The 21,630-nt window shown below is 37.6% G+C and overlaps 1 protein-coding gene across 3 annotated transcripts in view; it reads right to left on the reverse strand.

The window, feature by feature from the left end:
* Nucleotides 1-21,630, reverse strand: part of GAK (cyclin G associated kinase) — a 66,908-nt gene that overhangs the window by 39,729 nt on the left and 5,549 nt on the right. For 2 of the 3 annotated variants that reach the window (XM_015849558.3, XM_085530281.1), the window contains 10 exons: nucleotides 17,772-17,833; nucleotides 15,568-15,627; nucleotides 13,374-13,488; nucleotides 12,817-12,959; nucleotides 10,340-10,465; nucleotides 9,313-9,402; nucleotides 4,364-4,499; nucleotides 3,625-3,737; nucleotides 2,918-3,029; nucleotides 1,313-1,436 (listed from right to left, as the gene is read on the reverse strand). In XM_015849558.3, coding sequence (XP_015705044.2) covers nucleotides 1,313-1,436; nucleotides 2,918-3,029; nucleotides 3,625-3,737; nucleotides 4,364-4,499; nucleotides 9,313-9,402; nucleotides 10,340-10,465; nucleotides 12,817-12,959; nucleotides 13,374-13,488; nucleotides 15,568-15,627; nucleotides 17,772-17,833 — 1,081 coding nt within the window. Of the gene's footprint in view, nucleotides 1-1,312; nucleotides 1,437-2,917; nucleotides 3,030-3,624; nucleotides 3,738-4,363; nucleotides 4,500-9,312; nucleotides 9,403-10,339; nucleotides 10,466-12,816; nucleotides 12,960-13,373; nucleotides 13,489-15,567; nucleotides 15,628-17,771; nucleotides 17,834-21,630 lie in introns of those variants that run through there. The other variant, XM_085530282.1, reaches the window with a different exon arrangement.

Consider the following 21,630-nt stretch of genomic DNA (forward strand, 5'->3'; position numbering starts at 1 on the left):
AGGCAAGCAATCCACAGAATATTTCCATGTATTATTACACAGAAAATTCTCCTTAAAAAGATACCACAAAGGCAACAGAAATGACACTGAGTAGAAGGGCTGAGAAAGATTACTTCCCCAGAACGTATCAAAGAGGTAAAAAACAGAGGTATGTATGACAGCACATGCCGAAGAAATAGAAGAGTTGCTTAAAAGTTAAGAGCTGCCCCACATACTTCCCTTTCTCTTCACTTGAGTCTGTGTGATTCCATAACGGCAGAAAATTTGATGCTGTGTCAATTGCTTTTATCTGCAGAAAGCTTTTAAGGACAGACCAAAGCTGCACAGTTTTTGTGACCTTTAAGAAACTGAAAATCTGGCCTTTTTGAACACTACATGGGAAGTTTAAAGCAGCACAATAAATACTACGTTACAGGATGTGTAACAGAAAAGCATGTTGCAAATAAAAGATGTCACAGCATTCCTAATTACAGGGTCAAGAAGTCTACAAAAAAGAAATATCGTAACTGGTCTGAAGGAGGCTCCAGCTCTACCACAACACTGACTTGCCTTCTCTCCCTAAAACTAAGAAAAAGCTTTTTATGCTGCATAAAACTCCTTAAGAAAAAACTGAAAAGGACAAGTCCATATTCGGATCACTGATCATATAGAGACAATGAAAAACATTTGCTGTGGGTCTGGAAAACTCATTAAAATATATTGAGAATACATACATCAAATCAGGACAGTTCTCTCTCATGTAATTCAGGGCTAAGGAGGAAGACAGTGTTGAATTTCTCATTTTGCCTCAAGTCTCTGCCTTCCATCACTTATACCAAACACAGGATTCAATCTGAAAACTAAACTGGACAGAAGAGCTCATGCACCACTTCCCTGTAGTTTTTCCTCCCACTTCCATTCCCTTAAACTTTCACCACTCTGTTCTATTATTATTATTATTCACTGAAGCCATATCTTGTAGCTGAATTTATTTATTTTGATCTGTGACAGCTCTTTCATACTATTCCTTCTAGCTCCAGTCTCCACCAACTCACATCTACCAGGTTTTCAGTATGTGCAGAACACAGCAGACAGCATCAAGGAAGGCAGTACTTATAGACAGACTTTTCCCCTCCTAGCATTCTTATTTCTATACCATTGCTTCTTCAGCTTTTGTATTAGAATCACTTAAAGTCTCAGAAGTAATTACCAGTTGCTAGAGCTCATATCTGGAAAATGATTGGGCTGAGTTGGACTCCTTCTGGAATAAACTCCTTACTTATGTAATGGAATTATTACCGACAATTTTTTTTTTTTTTAATTTTTTACTCACTTGGCCACGGACTGGATAACTTTAGAGGATGTATCCTTAATATTAGTGAAAAATCGCTCCGTTCCACCTCTCAGAATATCAAAGAACCCTCCATAAGTCTGGTCACATTCTGCAACGGTCAGGCCTAGAGTAGTTGAATAAAAATAATTGTACTCGAAGTCACATCCAAGAATGGCCTCCAAACTACAGTAAATTACCTACAAAGCTGTAAAGTGAAAGCATATACAGGCTAAGCTTTGCTGTAAGGCTCACAGTTCCAGTGATCTCCTTAATCACAACTACACAAAAAATGACACCTGTGTGCTGAAGAGCTACTACTAAATCACTTAACTAATCGTTTAAATGACTGTTTGCATTTAAGGAGAAAGCAGAGCACAAGCTTTGTACTGGTAAAGCATTTGTTTCATATTGTCTCTGCAAGAAAACACTTGTTTAGTATCAGTCTCAACGAGCAATATTTCATTAGCAAGCCACCTTAAGCATCTCCAATAAAAAGAGATTTTAAAGCAGGACTACAAAAGCAAGCTGGCATAATTAAGTTAACATTTTAAGCATGCAGTCCCAGCTAGTAACATTCCATAACAGCAAACAGTACTGCATTCTGAACAAAACAGATAGCTGGACAGGATTTTGATGTCCCAAAAGTAGGTTATATTGGAAAGCACTGGTACAGAATATCTCCAAAGACGACAACTTCACAGCCTCCCTGGGCAGCCTGTTTCAATGCTCTGTCACCTTCATAGTAAAGACGACTTTCCTTATGCTCATATGGAACTTCCTGTGTTCCAGTTTGTGCCACTGCTCCTTTTTCTGTCACTGGGCACAGCTGCAAAAAGTGTTCCTAATAGGAAGATGGATTCTTCCACAGCAATTTATACGCATACAAAATTACCACAATAAGCATTACCCAAACTTTCCTCTTGAACTTTAATACCTTCTTACTGTCAATTCAGTATATAGAATAAAAACAAGCAAAACTGAATACATCATGAAATACCCCGTTGGTATGTTTAACATCATAATGTTAAGCTCCAAATTCACATGTAATATATGAAAAGGTGGTTGCTGAAACTGCTTTATATTACAAAAGCAAATGCAGGCAAGCCTATCCACCTTTTGTTTTCTTTATTACACCAAGTGTAAGCATTTCTAAGTAAATGAACCCTAGAACACTTGCATTCCTAGAAAGAACATTCCAGCTTTTAAGTAATTTTGGAGACAGATTTTGGTTGAGTCAAGTAAGTACTGTTATTCTAACTACTGTTTTTCTTCAGATGATGCCACAGCTTCTTCTCACCACTGAAGTTTTTTGGCACAACCCAGCATAATTGTTCCTTAATTAGCTGGTATCAAGCCAGCACCAGCAATGGCTGTCTCTGAATATAATGACTATAGTGCCAGTGAACCGTTCAGTGACTTCTGCCAAATGTACCAAGGTTTTCATACAACCAAACTCTGAGGAAAAAGAAAACAGAAGCTTAGAAATACCAATACAACTTCAAAGTAGTCTGTGTTTGTGCAAAATGCTTAGAATAACTGAATTCTTCCTTTCCTGCAGTGCAAAATACAGATTTGGTACACTGAGATGTCTTTTTTTGCACATACCTGCATTGTAAATATTATTGAGCTGTCCTGCAGGCTTGGGGCTCTGTGAAACAGAGGTCACAGATATTCGAGGCTGAGCATTGTTTCCATAGCCTCCATTTTGTTCCAAAAGCTGTGGAGATTAATAATCACTGAAGATTTTCTTCCTCATTTCACCAACTGATAAAAGCAACTAACAAAGTGTAACTTGGTGAAAACAAGCATGCAATCAATTTCTGAGGCTCAGGAGAAAGTCAGGCAGCTCAAATATGCTACACTTACTCAATTACACTGTGGTCTAAATAACGTATCAAACAAGAGACACTTCAAAGAGTTTCCTCTCAAGAGGGTTTCAAGTTAATGAAGGCAGAACCTTCATGCACTAGAGTTTCTTGCGCACATTAATTATGATTAAATGCAGCATGTAGAACAGAGCACTTTTCTACTAAAGAACGATTCAGGAACAAGACAATCTTGTCAATAAACAGTAAGAACTACAGCTAGTTTCTTTTAAAGTCATGTGAGTTCTGTGTGGGTTTTCTTTTTAAAGTATATTTTCTGAAGAGACTACATATTAGTCATATAGATCAATTCAATTTCAAAAGAAGCTAGTGTGAAGTTTTCAAAAGACTGATAAATGAAGGACCTGCTCTGACATTTGTTTCTAAATTCATATCAGATAAGAAATGAGACCTAGTCAATAATACTCTTTTATAAGATTCCTTTACCTCTGTGATGGGGGATTTAGGATTCACATTCCTAGCTGCTGCAATCTCCTGCAGTTGATTCACAAGTTCTGTGATTGACAGCCTCTCCTCTGGGTTCACCTTCAAAGTGGAGCCTAGAAGACATGGTTCAGACAATGCAACAGGTGCCCTTCTGAGGCCTTCTTCCAGAAAAGGCAACTTCTTCGCTGCAGTCTCAAACACGGTGCCCTCATATATACAGAATAGTGTACGGCAAATACTGAACTCATACGGAATCATCACTGTTTTTATAAATAACCTTCAAGAAATACGTTTAGGGTTAAGAATGTATCACAGAACATACTTCAGGGGTGCATTCATGAACAACTTCAGAAGTAATGCTGTATTTAATGTTGTTTGAGCTGGAATCATACTTCCAGCACTGCAACCGAAGGTTTTGGTAATCTATTTAAAACTTAAGGAAAAAGGTATTTGCAAAATAAATTCAAAGAAGTAAGTCAAAACACTAGTCATTCCTACAGCACGCCTCACACCCTAAGCATGATGGGTGACAGCCCTAAAGAACAAAAGGTTCATTTAAAGGGTTATTTTGTCCTTAAGTATAAATTAAAATCTTGAATAAAATGAGAAGTTGTAACAGTTATCCTTTTCACTGTAGAGTAGTTAAGTAGAAGTCAACAAGATTTTAATCCTTGAAATATAAAGTAAACACAAAGATGCATTAACAAAAAACCGAAAGCAAATAACATCATAAACTTACGGATGAGATCATGAAACACAGAGTAGCGAGTGTCGTTCTGTGGAATGGCATATTTTCCATTGACTATGCGAAGTTTAGCTCCATCCTCAAAGGGATGTTGCCTAAAGCACAGCAGATACAGGATACAGCCCAAAGCCTAAAAAGAGATAAAAGGCAGAAGTATTTAATTTAGGCAGTGATAATTAAAGCTGAATTTTAGGTTGTGATTAAGCTTCCTAATAGTGCTTGCAAACCACACTGCTGACTCATGAAACCCTTTACATATTTACAGTACTTTCAAGGTCAGCTTCAGACTCCTTCTGAAACAGTCCTGATGTTACTCTGAGGACAGAAACAGAGACATTCACTTGAATTGTCAGTTAGAGCACTCCTGCTAGCAAACTTGTCTCTAAATAAAATCATGGTTTGTTTTTAACCCTTCAGTAAAGTTTTCAGATAAAAGAATTCTTGTATTTATATATTTTTAAAAATCATATGTCCATTTTATGAATGTTGCTGCATACATCAAAGTGAATACTTGAAACACTGAGCGTGTTCAAGAATTACAGTTGGAAAAGACCTCCAAGACCATTTAAGTCCAACCCTGCACCTACCACTAATCTTGCCCACAAAACAATGTCTCTAAGTACCATATCCACATGTTTCTCAAACAATTCCAGAGACAGTGCCTCAATCACCTCCCTGGGCAGCCTACTTCAGTGCCTCTACCGCTCTTTTTGATAAGATGTTTTTCTGATTTTCAACCTGAACCTCCCCGGCACAACTTGAGGTGATTCCCTCTAGTCCAATCACTGTTACCTGGGAGAAGAAGCCAACCACCACCTCATCACACCCTCCTTTTAGGCAGCTGTAGAGAGCAATATACTGTATTGTAGAGAACAATAGCATCTCTCCTGAGCATCCTCTTCTCTGGACTGAACAATCCCAGTTCCCTCTGCCCATCTCATAAAACTTGTGCTTCAGACCCTTCACAGCTTCACTGCCCTTCTCTGGACACACTCCAAGGCCTTTGTTGTAGTGAGGGGCCCAAAACTGAACACAGCACTTGAAGTGTGGCCTCACCAGAACTGAGTATAGGGGGACGATCACTTCCCTGTTCCTATTGGCTATGCTATTTCTGATACAAGTCAGGATGCCAGTGGCCTTCTTGGACACTTAGGAACACTGCTGGGTCACGTTCAACAACACCAAAACATTCCCCCCTACGCGGTCTTTCAGTCACTCTGCCCCAAGCCTGTAGTACTGCATGGGGTTGTTGTGCAGGACCCAGCACTTGGACTTGTTGAACTTCACCTCACTGGTGTTAACTCATTGATACAGCCTACTCAGAATTCACTATAGGGCCTTCCTTCTCTCAGGCAGATAAATACTTCCCCCCAACTTGATGTCATGAGCAAACTTGCTGAGTGTGTGCTCCATCTCACTATCTATGTCACTTTCAAAGATATTGAAGAACACGAGCCTGAAGATGGACCCCACAGAACTTCACTCACAAACAGCCTATTCATGCACACAAAATCATTGACCATATGGCCATACCAATTTCCCGTCTTATGAAAGGAGCTTATTCAGAATTTACTAAAATAGTAATTCCAACTATTTTTCCATCCTCAACAAAAAGCAGTGTTTCCTTCAGACAACGTTTTTGTTAGCACACAAAGAACCATTTCTCTTGCCATCTGCACGAAGGAGTAGAAATAACTGCAGCGCATACTGCTGGTGTTTCAGGATGCAGTGCCAAAACTAAGACTATAACAATGCTCTTGAATTAATGTGCTGAGCAATACATCTTCATAATTTACCCTTCGGTGACATCTGAAATATTAATAAAATTCTCAGCAACACAGAAAACGTGATCGTATATAATTAGGCAATATTTCTAAAGGGTTTCTTTAAATGCCTGCCTCTCAAGTAGGTTCCTGAAGTACATTATAATCCAGATGCTTTTAAAATTGATGGTGTTATTTTCACATCATTTTTCTAGCATATTACTACCCCACATAGTCAAGCTTTCCCAAAAAGCTCAGTCAGATCTTTTTTCCCCCCACTGCAACACAATTTTTTGCATTTAGATAGTTTTCCCAAAACTAATGTTGCAGTAAGAGCAGGTTGTCCAATGTTTAAACAGATTTCCAGACTGACAGCAGATGTACATAAAACAGGATGTGTTCATCCAGCTTATCCAAACAAACATGCTTCTAATATACTCTAAGTCAGTGACAATCAATAACCAAAACCACAGTTACTTAACACTAAAATACTAACAACCTGTCCCTTTCAATATTTTGCCTGGCATTGAAAACAAGCATTCAGCACAACCCACAGCATATCTCAGCTTCTTGAAGAGCACTAAGGGAGAAACACAACACCTGTTAAAATGCCAGAAACTACTATAGTCCAGGTTATTGCTGGAAATCTGGAAAGATGTATTTATTCAGAGTCTGCTCTAGTCAGAGTTTCTCACTGCCACTATTTCTGAAAAATTTAAATTCAGAAGACTTCATTCAAGACAGGATTGTTGTTAATAAACGGTCATGCTAGGAAAGAGTTAATGTTTGACAAATTCAGAACATGATTTTAAAAGAATTAAGTGAAGTGGGGTATGACAGCCACCCCTCATGAATTTTTATTAATATACACATTCTGTGTTTGGAATCAGCGTGGCAAATAAATTCTATGAAATAAATGAAGATCAACGCCTCATAAACAGTATACTGAATGCTCCTGAATTTAATAGCTATGTTTTACTGAACATCCCCCTTTTTTGCCCCTAACAAATTCAAAGTAGTCTGGCAGGCAAAAAAGAAATGAAAACAAAGTGGGGTGGGAAAAAAAAAAAAGAAAGAAAAAAAAAAAGAAAAAAAAAAAAGAAGCCTTGTAATTACATCACCATTGTGTGTTTTAGACCTCACAAAGGCATCCTGATTCACTTGAATGGAAGAAAGCTCACTGAACCTGGGGATACTGACATTAACTAATACTGACTCTCAGCAGAAAGGACAGCCATAAATTGAAAAGAGGAAGGTTGGTTTTTGATTTGTGATGCGTTTTTGCTTGGTTTGGTCATGTTGGGATTTTTTTTGTTGTTTTTTTTTTGAAGGGGGAGGGAAAATATTTTTTGAAACAAGTTACTGTTATTTACTATTTACTGTTTTTTATTTATTCCTAAGATCAGCTTCAGGCAGTAAGAGATACTCTGAAATGACTGAAGGTTTTATACTATAGTTGCATGAATAAAGGAGTCCAAAACAAATTCTGAGGAAAAAAAAAACAAACTTATGAAAACTACACATATTAAAAATACAAGACCTGGAAGATGCCTTACACAGCCGAGAAAAGCTTCTTAGCAGAACCCAAGCTTGAAACTTTACTCCTTAATGAGGAGCCCACTAACTTACATTTCCAAAAGCATTACATAACGGAAACATACGAAGCAGCTTACAAGCCAAAGGGTAATTTCAACACAAAAATATTTATGACAAAGCTGATTTCAGTAGAATTGAGTTTAACTTCAGTTCAAGAGATGACATCAAATAAGCACAATTAATACCTGCCTTGACTTTTAACTCCTTTCCAGTTAATGTGCTCATTTTAAAAATAAAATACAAGGAAATACAAAAAGACAAACAAACAAACTGAGCCTGCAAACCTAATCTACCAAGCACCTGATCACAATCCATGTAGTTGATAACTAATACTTCTTCTAAGCTGTTGTTTTAAGCATAGCATCTATTCTGCCTTTATGCTTTTAAGCTCACCCTACAAATAACTATGAATGTCACCTGATCCATGCACTTTTCTCGTAAAAACCATCATCCAGTTCACTAACCACAAACTAAAAGTCAGTCACACTTTCTGAGACTACCATATTGTTCTGCTGAACAATGTGCATGTTTCCATTGAAACCAGAGTGTAAAGTTAAAAAAAAAACAAAACAAATCAACATAGAACAAGTTCCAAAGAGGGCATGGTAAATGCAACAGACCTTCCAAAGACATAGCAGAAGGCAGACAGCATGTTAATACCAAAAGATACACTTCCTTAAACAAAAGAAATGCATCTGCCCTTTTCAGTTAAGGCTTCTGTTAACTGATGTTCCTGCTGTGTTTAACAGGATGTAATCTTAGCTCAGACTGCCAGCATTTAAGGCATGTGAAGTGACCAAGCAGTCAGAAAAGCAGTGTTTGCTGTTGTGTTGGGGTTTTTTTTTTGTTTGTTTGTTTTGGTTTTTTTCACCTGGCACGTAAAGAAATAAATCACTGACAGCAGAGATGTTAAACTATGAAACTAAGTTCTGAAATCCCAGCTGAAATATTAAGAGCTATTACTATAATCTCTCAATTAACTTTCAACACGTGCTAGATACAGTTGAAAAACTTGACACTGCCTCTTTAAAAAGAGGCCCAATAAACTAAAGGATTCCTTAACACAAAGTTTCTGGGTAGTATCTCTGTACTGTGGCAATATTGCATAATTAGAATGTAAAAGATTTAATGTTCACTGAATAAGCTGTTGAAAGTATTAACAGCTTATATTCTTTGCTACACAAAACATGAACAACTCAACTTTATTGACATCTTTGCTACACAGATCCAGGGATTACATGCATAGTATAAAAGGAAAATTCAAATTTAAAGAACTTTAAAGACTCTGTGGTGGTAGCCTCCACCAAAGCAATAGTTCTATGGAATATAGCATCTAATTATTGTCTTTCACAGTGGAAGACAAGATAGAACTGTTGGGGGGGGGGGGGGGGAAATAAAATCACATGAATTCAATATTTCACTGCTTAAATATTTCAATACATTGTTCACACTACTTAAGTTTGTTCTGACAAACAGTTTAACCCCCCTTTTATTTTTGTGTTTTTTGTAAAAACTGAAATACAAACTACAAAGTCAGTTTAATCATGAGCTAAATCATTATGACACGAAAGAATAATTTCTTACCCAAATGTCCTGCTTTTCACTGATTGGAAAATTTGAATATAAATCTATCATCTCTGGTGTCCTGTACATTGGCGTTGTATTCCTGGTGATCTGCAGAAGACAAAATCTCTTGAAGCAGGAACCTGAACAAGCTTTAATAACAGTCAACAAAGGAAACAGAATGCTATCTACTGTGCACAGAAAGCTAACTTTGAAATTTCAGATGCACTTGTCAATGAAGAAGGCATTAACTGAGTCATAGACTAGTCACAGGGGCTTTGACAGAACAATGGGCAAAGGTTGAAGGACTCAGAGTAACACAACTTTCCAAAATGCAAAAGATTTTAAATGGAGACAAACACAAATCAAGAAAATCAGCAACAAAACAGGAAGTGAATTCATGCTCCAGTGTATATATACCTTGTTTCTTCATCACACTTAATGACAGCACAGACAAACCCAAATATTTACAGATGTTACAAGGATCCACTGAGAAAAGAATTTTGCATACACTATATAAAGCAATGGTACGCAATTACCTTTCCTTCTCTGGAAACCAAAGGATTGCTCTACAACAGCAATGGTTTCCAAAACAGTGGGAGGTTAAAAGATGCATGACAGCAGAGGTTGTATTCATGGATTTTAAATGTCAGTGTATTTCTTCATACTTAAAGTCTAAGACCAATTGATGAATTATATTAAATTTACCAGCATTACTCTCACCTCAAAACTGAGTGCAATTCGGAAAAAATCAAGTGTGCAGCAATTGTTTTTAAGGAATGGACAAAAATTCCCTATTCTGACCGCAGTTAGAAGAGACCCTTTCCCTGTCAGATCACGGAATGGACGTTACTCAAATTGAAGCAGTGTTTACAGGCAGCTAGAGAAAACAAGCAGTGATTTTAACTGCAAGCCACCTATGACCTCTGGCAAAATGAATAGCCCTGCAAGAATCTTCACTTATCTTAGAAGTTGCACAAATTAATAGCAAATTACTAACAGAAAATGAAGTCCACTGTCAACATTAACAACAATAATATATTCTTACCTCTTCTTCAACCAGTGCTCTCTTTTGTGCAGACCAGCTGTAGTCAGGATAGTAAGATACTGTTGTAGCACTACCAAAGTCACAAAGTTTTATTGTCCCTTGGTTACTAATAAGCAAGTTCTCCACCTTAAAAAAAAACAAAAAACCAAAAAAAAACGTAGAACAAACTGAACACATCTCTTTCTGAAGGGTGAAACAATTTAAACACCAAATTGTGTGTGTGTATACACAGAAAAATATATCACTGCATTCTATAACATTTTTGTTCACAAGAAAATGATAATTTCAGACAACACTAAGTGTATATGGTAGCAATACAGACAATCGTTAAGAGGAATCATGAAACAAGTGTTACAAATAACAAACTGACATCCAAGGAACAGGAAATAAAGCCAGGGGGAAACAAATATCTATTAGCAACCAAGAATAGATCAGTTTCTCCAAGTGACCACTTGTATAAGCAGCATCTTGAAATCCAAATGTTTCCATCTATAAAACTTAACACAGTTAAGGCAGTGGTAGTAGAACAGGGGTGCTAACCACAGTACATAAAAAACAGAGTAACAGAAGAGAAGAAGGCTGCCAGGGGATGCCCAGCAAGATGCAGACATGACATTTAAAGGAAACAGAAACCAGCTATTTGAGAACTATGTGCCTGAACATTTAACCCTTTCTTTTCTCATTAAAAATCCAGCTTTCTTGGATAGCTATATGAAACCAGGATGAAAATAAAAAGGGAATAGAAGAGTAGGTACAGAGTATGTGTGTCATGTGGTCACAACCACAGAAGAGCTGGAAAAGAACTTTTATTTCTACATAAAGTCAGGAAAGGGAACTAACATGCCTTTTAACTTCTCCAACATTAGAATGCCATGCTTCAATAGCCAGATCTGGCTTACCTTTCCCACTGACACTACTACATCTCTGGATACCATTTCTAAATGCCTTAGCTTTCAGAACTAGTCTTCCTGAGATGTTCCCACATCATTATTGACTATCCCGCAGGAGGACACTGAGCTGGTTGTACCCATCTCAACACAAACTGAATTCCTTTCTGCTGAAAAACTATTTGCTTACTTCTCTGTACAATGACAAGGGATGGCAATAACGAGGGGTAATGGCTTAAAACTAAAAGATGAAGATTTAGATGAAACACAAGGAAAAAATTCTTTACTCAAGGAATGGTGAAGCACTGGCACAGGCTGCCCAGAGAAGCTGAGGATGCCCCATGCCCAGGGGTGTTCAAGGCCAGGTTGGACAGGGCTTTGAGCAATGTGATCTAGTGGAAGGTACCCCTACCCATGACAGTAAGGTTGCAACTAGACAATCTTTAAGGTCTCTTCCAATTCAAACCATTATTTGATTCCACGATTCAATATCAAATGTAACAAATAATAAAAATAGTTACAGTAACACAAGGAAAAAAAAAATTAAAAAAAATCAGGCTTTTGTGAGCGTATGCCCTGTTGTGTGCTTTGAAGGTTGCTAGTAATTTAGAGTATTTCGGCTGGTTATTGAAATTGGCTCTATGACCTCTGCTACACAGACTAGCTGTGACCTACAGCTGCAAAGTTCAAGTTCTGATAATTAAAATATCAGATAAAGACTGATGGCTTACTGATCACACTGCTTGGAATTTTTCCGAACCAGTTACTACCTGGATTTTCACAATGCTGTACATGCACATTTTAAGAACAAAGGTGTTCAGGGAAAAAAAAAAATGGACAAACAAGAGAAGAACACTAAGAACACAGAAACAAACTTTTCTAAATGAAGTTGAACTTTAAGCTGTACTGCAGAAACTTCACAAATCCTAATACATTTTGTCAAAATAACTTCGACAGTCTTCTTAGATTCTAGCTTCTCCCCTAAAAACCATATTTCAGTCACAGACTTCATTTGAAGGTTAGGTCAAAACTTCCATCGACAATTTTATGCTGCTTTCCAGAAAATACAGCACAGCTAAGTGAACCCTATTTGACACTTGATTTCAGTCAGGTCCTTGCCCAACTATCAACTAAGGTGGGTCTAATTAAGGGCTCCCCCAGCTATCATTTCCTCTTGCTCTACGGTCTCTTAATAGAAAGCCAGCAGGAACAAAACTGTTGGCTCTATGTTTTATCTCTGACAAGATCATCTCTTGTTAAAAAACTGGTCAAACATAGCACTGGCTCAGCTATAAAACACTTGAGATAAAAAAACTTGCACTTTTGTCACACAAGTACTGTACACAAGTACAGTAAATACTAACACCACATACAGAAGGAAAAATGCTGCTTGAAAAGATACAAGTATTTCAGTGATGATCTTCATTATACAGTATTGTTGGCAACACAATCCATCTAAACACTGTATACACACATGCACATACACATTTTCAAGATTGCCCACTGTAGTTGATCAACAGCCTAAACACCAGATCACCTTTACAGGTTCTTTCTGTTATTTAAAAACTCTACCTTTATGTAAATACTCACCTTCAAATCTCTATGTATAATAGGTGGCTTCTGTTTATGCATATGCTGCACAGCTCGACAGGTCTGGTAAAAGATCTTCAGAACTGTGTCACAGGAGATCGGCCCTTTGGGTTCCACTTTCTTTAAGAATTCCACCAGTTGTCCTGGAGAAAAAAATCAAACAAATTCACATAAGCACACACCAAACACCATAAATTCTGAAAGCTTCTCATGTATAGAAAAACTCTTGTCAACAAGGAAGACTTAGAGTATTGAGCTGTGGATAGATATTCTGAAAATGGCAAACCCATGAAGGCTGCAGTGCCACAGAAAACTGCACTCTTAGGAAATACTCCTGCTGTTCCTTCCCTGACTATTATCAAATACAAAGAACTTCCCAATTATACCGTATTTATGATAAAACTTAACTGTCTGAAAGAATACAATGCTCCTTCTTTGAAGGTGAACACTCGTTCCACCCAATTAAGAGGTCTTCAGAACTTTCATGCTCTGAAGTAATGTTTGCAAAACAGCTTTAAGAAGCAATGTGCAGTGCTAAGAGAAGAAATAAAATTTACCTTTACACAGTTCTGTAAGCAGAAGGAACTCTCCTTGTCCTGTGTCTGATTCTTCTTTCCCTATAGATGCAGCAGAGCAGAACTGGACAATGTTGGGGTGACCTGAAAGCTTTTTCTGGAGGCAATGTGTTCAAGGAAGTAAACTTGACAAGACTGTAGATAGTTCTGTATACAGCAGTTCACAGACAACTCATCTGAAATGTTAGCTCAACCCAAATATCATTATAGCCAGACTTAAAATACTCAGCAGAACAAGTAAATTCAAGTCCAGCCACAGAAACAGACTTCAAGGCAAGCCATTAAGTATAACGTGAGAGAAGTTAAAATAAAAGATTCCAAAAATACCTTTATGATGAAGGCTGCAAGGAAATCAGACTTTGTAACAGATCCAGGTACTAATTTTTCTCTTTGACAGTGACATCGAGACATCAACACAAGGGTCAGAAAGACTGCTGCTCTAGCTAACTTACCAGGAAACGCCTACTGCATCAACCCCTGCCTTTTCACACAGAGTGGCCCCCAAATTTATGCCTCCTATTTATTTCAGTGGAGAAGACAGTGAAGAGCACAATAACACTACTTCATAGAGCAAATTCTCAGCTACAAAGCACTATTTTGCAGAAGTCACCACCATTAGCTAAGTATTTTCAGTAGCAAAGAAAAAAAGTAGCCCGTATGCCATGTTGTAAAAGTCTGCACCAGTGGAGATGACCCACTGCCAAAACACAACACCACCAATGCATCACAGCATGACATCCAGTGTTTGGCCTCCATAAACATTCAGCAAGTACTGATGAATGTCAGTAGGCACCACTTTTTCCTCACAAAGAAATTCAAAGACATCTCTTTGCTTCAACCACACTCCCATATCAGACTGCCCCTCTGCTGCCAGCTGTCAAACAGCAAAGATATCCAATGGAATATCAGGGAGAAGGTTTGGCCTCTACTGCCACATCACCAGCAGACATTTCTGATGTCATGGACCCACAGCATGTAACAGGAGGCATTATTTCCAGAGCAGCCCTTGTAACTTCACAATGCTTAATTCAAAATCAGCACAATAAACTTCAAAAATAAACAGAAGTTTCAGTGAAAATAATAATAATTTTTAAAAAAAGCTATCTTAATTCAAATGACAACCTATATTTTTCACTAGCTACTCAAAAATTTACATCATCATTTATTATGTATATTAAAGTGAAGAGAAAAAAAAAGTCTAAGAGAGCTCAATGGAGGTTTACATCACATTGTGCCCATTTGTGTTGGTTCTGATGTGCACCACACCAGCCAAACACTGAGAATTACACCTACATGACAAACACATTATTTACAAGATGCATTCATCAACTCTAGAAAGAAGAAAAAAGTAAAGATGGCCTAAGAACAACAAAGTTGTAAAACAAAGGGCAATATGAGTTCGCCATTTAGAATGAACACAAAGTGCTATTTTTAGTTCTTATTTTTAAAAAAGAAAATCATATTTCTTTTCAGATCTCCCTGCTCAGAGCTGTACGAAGTACTTTCATTTCAGTCACATCTCAAAGCAAGAAACTGTTAGCCCTATTAAAATATTCACACAACACGAGTAAGTAAGCTGCGAGAAGACATCCAAATCATTATCAGTTCTTCCTGGAAAGATGTAATCAAAGTAGCTAGAAAATACACAGCATTAGGATATTCAGTTCTTGCATGTGTCCTGTTCAAGGTTTTGATAAACACTGATAATCATACAAAAACATCTGAGCAGCTTAAGATCAGTGGTTTTGCTTGCTAATCCTAATGCAACTGAATACTCAGCGGTAGCCAAAAAAGAGCAGCATTAATACAGCTATTCAGTAACTCTTGAAACAAACAAAGAGTCTTAGAGTAGATGGTGGAGTGCAAGTATTGAGTTTACTTAAAGCCAAACACTGAAAGCATTATTTTGACTGAGAAGTAGAACATGAGATAACATCACACACTACTAGTTGACAAAATTGAAAGTGAAAACTGTATCAAACACACTGGCAGTACAGCTTCTAGTTTCTGCTGGATACACTCTACCAAAATCATGACAAATCAAACTTACATCTTCTTTAAATGTCAGTACTCCTGAACAGTGTAAGGCATGGAAGAAATCTGTAGGCAGTCTCTTAGAAATGTTTAATACCAGGCAATTAAACAGAAACATTTAAACACATTCAGAAAAGGATACCATAAAACAAACTTCCTGAATGATAGCTTTGTTCTTTTCTTCCTCGTTGGACAACAAACGCTGTCAGAAAACAGAATATTTTAGAAGATTTATGTATTAAAACTTACAGAAAAGCAACACACACTGACTTTACATACTTTTCTTAGAACACAAAGGGATCAGACACAGTCAGAAAGCCAGAGGGAACTGCAATGGGATAGTAAGCAAAATAATATTACTGCACTGAACATACTACTACAAATCTAATGGTCAGTTTTCCAACCATCAGTTCTGCTAATGCTTAGGGACAACTAAGTACCGCTAACCTCTGCCACTTGGAAAGGAACTGCTCGGAGTTTTCTGATGTATGAAGCACTCAAGTCTCCTGGTTCCATCATTACGTACTTTACAAGTAAAGATTTAACTTCCGTTTCTCATCTTTAAAAACAACCTTTACCCAACTCCATCAAAACTTCTCCAAACGTATAGCGCAGCTCCTATGTACTAGAGTACTGAGTAACAAAATCAAACAGCACTTTTAGTATTATTTTCATTTGGAATCAACATTTGAACAGGATCGACCTGAGAACTTGTTACTAGTTCCACAAAGCAGAGGAAGTACAGTTGCTGTACTGCTGTGAAGAAGTGAATAGACTGCAAAGGGATGCCACTGAGAAACAGCCATGAACAAGCTAAGAGCTTGTGAGTTAAAATTTGGAACCAGATCAATAAAAGACATCTAGTGGTCAGAGTCTACCACAGGCTCATTTTTCAAAGGGAGGCTGCTAACAAGGCTGTTACTTCAGCCGCAAGAGGCATTGAGATCACAGGCTCCTATCCTGATGGGAGATTTCAGTAAACCAGACATCTGCTGAGAAAACAACTTTGTGAGCTACAAGCAACCCAGAAGACTCCTGGAGTCCACTGGGGACAACCTCCTGGCCCAGGTATTGGACAGACCCACCAGAGGTGAAGCATTAACTCGACCTGGTGTTCACCAGCACAGAGGAGAACACTAAAGAAGTAAAGACTGGAGGCAGTCTCCTGAGAGGACCCGTGGGTTCAGGTGGACAAAAAGCTGGATATGAGCCTGTGGCCCACACAGATGTTTTTCAGGTGCATCAAAGGAGGATTGGCCAGCAGAGCAAGGGAAGTGACTAAACCCCTCTAGTCTGTCCTCACGAGGCCCCACCTGGAGTACTGCATCAAAGACCAGTGCCCCAGAAACAACAGATACAGAGTTGTTGGAGCAGGTTCAGTGGAGGGCCACAAAGATGATCAGCGGGGTGGAGCGCCATTCTTACAAAAGGGAGATTGTGGGAGGTGGACTCGTTTAGCTGGGAGACATCATTACAGCCTTACAGTACTTAAAGGTAGCTCACAAGCAGGAGGCATATCAACTTTTCACATGGGCATAGTGATAACAATAGGATAAAAGAGAATGGCTTTGAATTAAATGAAGGGTGGTTTAGATGTTAGGAAAACTTCTTTCCTAAAAGGATCAGGAGGAAGTGAAACAGGCTGCCCAAACAAATTGTGAACACCCCATCCCATTCAAGGCCAGAGTGGATAGGGCTGCAGGCAGCATAACCTAGTGGTTGGCATCCCAGCAATACTGCAACTCTATCATCCTTAAAATCACTTCCAACCAAAGTTGTTCTATGGATTTCATGATACTTAAAAGGGGCTAATTCTATATGACATTTTGAACACACAAACTGCACAAGTTCTGCAGTAATAAAACATGTTACTAAGGCATGCTTATAGTCACAAATTTTGTTATTCTAGGATGTGGTATGAAAAAGGAGCAAGTTCCTTTTAGTGACATAATGCCAACTTACTACTCTCACCTCTTACACTATCTTTTTCCCCTCCCCTTCCCAAGACATTGTTTTTCTCATTCAGCCACACCATCCCAAGTCATTTTGTAGTAAGCATAAACAACTACTGTTTTGTTTTTTGTTTTTTTTTTTTAAATATATGTGCAATAAAGCAAATGACTTTACTTTATTGTCTTCTCCATAAAACTTGTTTTTAAGCTAGCACATTATTCAAGGCCCTCAGAACTTGAGAATCCAGAGGAATCTGAGAAACACTCAGCTGAAAGTTCTAATGAATAAATCAAAACATGGAGGTTTTAAACATTTTTAGAATTTTTAATAAGAAACTATTTGCACTAAGCAAACACAGGCTTTACAAACCTGTAGTGAAGCAAATTCATTTACCTTTAAGGCATAATCTTTGCCACTTCCAAGATCCTGAGCTTCATAGACAAATGCAAAACCACCTGCAAGAAAACAACACTAAGTCACTACTGATTTACAGCACTTGGGTAAACCAATTTTTTATATGAATAGAGATAACACACAGAAATAGAAGCTCTTCTGAATTTAAGAAATACACACATTGTTTGGTACCAACACTATACATAAACTACATATAAGAGCTGAAATATTCTTGACAATATTTGCTTTCTTTTTCACATGTCAAAGCCACATCAGCTTGATTAATTTCCTCTACTTGGTCAGCCTGCACATATAGATCTTAATTTTTTAATTTTTTTTTTTAAAGCATGCATATAAAAAACCAAGATTCAATACTGCAAATATGATTTAAAGATTTTCATTAAACTATTGTTTGTGGAGCTTTTTGTTTGTTTGTTGCTGTTAGCCTCTCCGTAGAAAGGCAATAATGAAAGGAGAAAAACAAAAATGAAAAATAAATACCAGCCTGTATGTTTAAGATAAATTGCCACATTCCAGGCTTACTAAAAGCCATAACAAAAGATGATGTTGTTTCTAAACTGAAGTTTATCATTCCATATGCCATTTCCACTTCTCCAGTGAATGCCCTCCTTGTGCTTACATAAACAGTGCAGCTGTACACTTCAGAGCATCCCTGGTAGACTAACAGCCAAAGTGACTAACTTATGTCAAGTTGCCTTCCTGTTGTACTAGTAACAGTAGCTTGCACAGTAAGAACAGGTGTCAGCATCCTAGAAGACCTCACTGGTCAAAAGGACTAAGAACTAGATAAGGAATGAAAATAGATAAGAAACAATTTAACAAGATACTTTATTAACAGATGCAGGATCTAAATTGGTACAGTCATATTAGTGCCCATTACCTTTTCTCTGTGCATGAGGTAGACTAACACGAGGTCAATGTTATTTACTCTGTGCAATTCAGTGAGATACAAGGTTTTCAAAGAACATCAGAAAGCATCACATGGGAATCAGCCCTTACATTCTCTTTTCCTGCACAACACTTAGATGTCACCACCCACACATATCCTGTTACTTTGCCACTAGCATCAACAGCGTGATCTGCATGAATGACAGGGCTCTAGATACTGTGTTTTCTTTAGAGAAATTCCATATTAAAACAGCAAAACCAAGACACACCAGTAGCAAAGAGAGAAAGCAGAACACTACAGAAGAGTCAGACCATCAGTGATAGCTGAGATAACAGCAGCCCCTGCTACAGAAAGTCAGTCCTGTCATACACCACCCATGTTTGTATTGTGTTCACCATTTACTTTGATTCATTTTCTAAAAGCAGCTTTGCTACACTTTACAGTAGCAATGTCAGCATTCCTAATGCCCTCAGTGCAAGTGTTTTGGTTAGCAATTACAAACATGCACCTCCATTTTGAGTGCTGATGGAGCAGGGGATAAAGCACACCATCTGTACACCACAGATGGAAGTACACAACACCACAGAGAGTACTCTTCAGACAGGGTACTATCTGAAACAATATTGCTCCCTTTTGAATAAGAACATGTGCAAGAGAACCACAGCTCTGCATGGCATTGACCGGCCATGGCTATTAATAACAGATTTGAAAGCACTGGCTTCAAGATAACCCAGTCGTCCTCAGAATTAAGCTCAGTGTTGAGAAGCCACCATGTTTTATTAGACTTCCTAATCAGCTTCCTTCTCACACTGAGAGGTATGATTCAGGTTCAGAGACAATTACCAAAACGTGATTCAATGGCAGACAAGTTTCACTTCATTGGAATGATGCCTTGAGCAAGTCACTTATGTGGCTTTAACATACGATAGCTTCTTGAACGTAAGAAACTGAGGTCAGTATTACTACCTTTTTCATTACTAAAGATCTCTTTCCTCATGGTGAAATTCTGAGACTCACATCAAGCAGTCTCAGTAACACATACCTTGTCTCATCATGGTTCTCTCCTGTAGTCTTACTCTTCTACTCATAGGAAGCTTCAGACATCATGCTACAGAATTTGCTCGTTCCCTGCTTTTTCACATAACCACTGACCTGGTCTACTCTCAGCCGTTTAATCTCCCATGTAAAACAAGCAACAAAAACATTCTAAAGTTGTGAAGACTACAAAGAGGAACCAGAAGTACTTTGTTTTCAGTTTAGATACATATCAATATAAGAGAGAGATTTTTCAGGAAATCTCCTTCTCTCTCATGAATCCTGATTTTCGTTGGCTTTTTCTCCTTGCACATGGGAAGCCAACCACAACCATCGTAAATTTCCTTCTACTGGCAGCACAGTTGGACAAGTTGCCTCCCCTGTGATGTGCCAACTTACTTGCCTTATTTACAAAATGCTGTTGTATTAAAGAGACCCCATATTTAAAAAACTATTATAAATATTATCCATACCAAAGAACGTTAAAGACTCAAATGTGCAAGAAGTCAGTCCCATCTCCACCAGAGGAATTAAAATGCATGCCTCTTTCTAAAGCATTCCTTTCTAAACTGATGGAAAAGCACAAATAAAACAATGTCTTCACCTTCTCACTGCAGCATCTGGAAGAAGGCTACATGGATGTTTAGCCTTAGCAAATTACAAATTTGTAATTCAAGAGAAGTTCTTTTCTTTCTTCCAGTATCTCTATCTACACAGTTTGAAAAGCAATTTCCTGGAACTTCCCTCAGATATCTCATAGAAAAATCAGCACTAAGAAGTCTATGTGTTTTGTGAGATGTAAAGTAGCCAGGCACCCCACAAACTTCTCATTAGGCTATTGATATAAACAGTGAAATCTCCATCTTCTTTTGATTATTCATTAGAGGACATGCTTTTGCTAAAGAATGCATTGCCACTCTTAATTCTATCATTTATGTCCAGCTTTTATTACATATTTGTCAGGCCAAGGAATGTGTCACTAAAGCAGAAGCACAAGCTTCATACATATCACAATTAACTTATATTAGCAGACAGTACTTTTCTCACTATACTTTGAAAGACAAATATTGCTTATTACATACCATCAACTCCTGTCACTGAGGAGAGCAATTTACTTTTAGTGAAATGGTTTAAGTTAAATGAACTGCCACAGCTCAAATGAAGTCAACAACTTAGTCCACACTTCATAGAACAGCAATTATATACTCAAGAATAATGAGAAAGCCACTAAAGCATTCAGGTGTAATTAGTCTGCAGTTGAATTAGTTATTAACGAAAACTAATTTTAAACAGCAATTATGATATAAAACATTTTTCCTGATGCACCTATCTTCAGCATGGTAACTCTAAAAAGTACTTTAAAAAAAGATTTCAAGAACGCTGATAGATGACAGTTTTGTATATGGATTATCTAACTTAGCTTATCAGAAGAAAAACACTCTAATTCATTTATAGATTACTTTTCCCTTACTGTGATCTCTGCTCCAGAAAAAATTTCAAGATGAAATAACTGATAACTTATTATTTAACCCATAAAACTAGACCGCAGTTTTTAAGTTCACATTTCACTGGTAATGAAACATTCAGAGGAATATTTTATTTTGCATTGAGAGGCAACAGGAATTACTAGTGAATTTGTCAGTGGATCTTTAACGCAGTATGAAAGCCCTTAGAAGCACTGCCTAATCTAATCACATAAAACTTCAGAAGTTTATCTTTGCAAACTAAGGAGACATTGAAAAGTATCTGTTTATGTTTAGTGGATCAACTCAAGCTTCTATTTACAGCTAGAAAGCAACTTTAAGTTCTCTACACTTAATATATTTCTTCTTCATCAGTAAAAGATGAAATAACTTCTGAACTCTTGTAATTGTTTCTGCTACCCCACCACACATACACCACAAACTGCTTTTA

This window comes from Coturnix japonica, chromosome Z (assembly GCF_054131305.1).
Source record: "Coturnix japonica strain WE chromosome Z, WE-NBRP24, whole genome shotgun sequence".
In the NCBI taxonomy this organism is placed as follows: domain Eukaryota; kingdom Metazoa; phylum Chordata; class Aves; order Galliformes; family Phasianidae; genus Coturnix; species Coturnix japonica.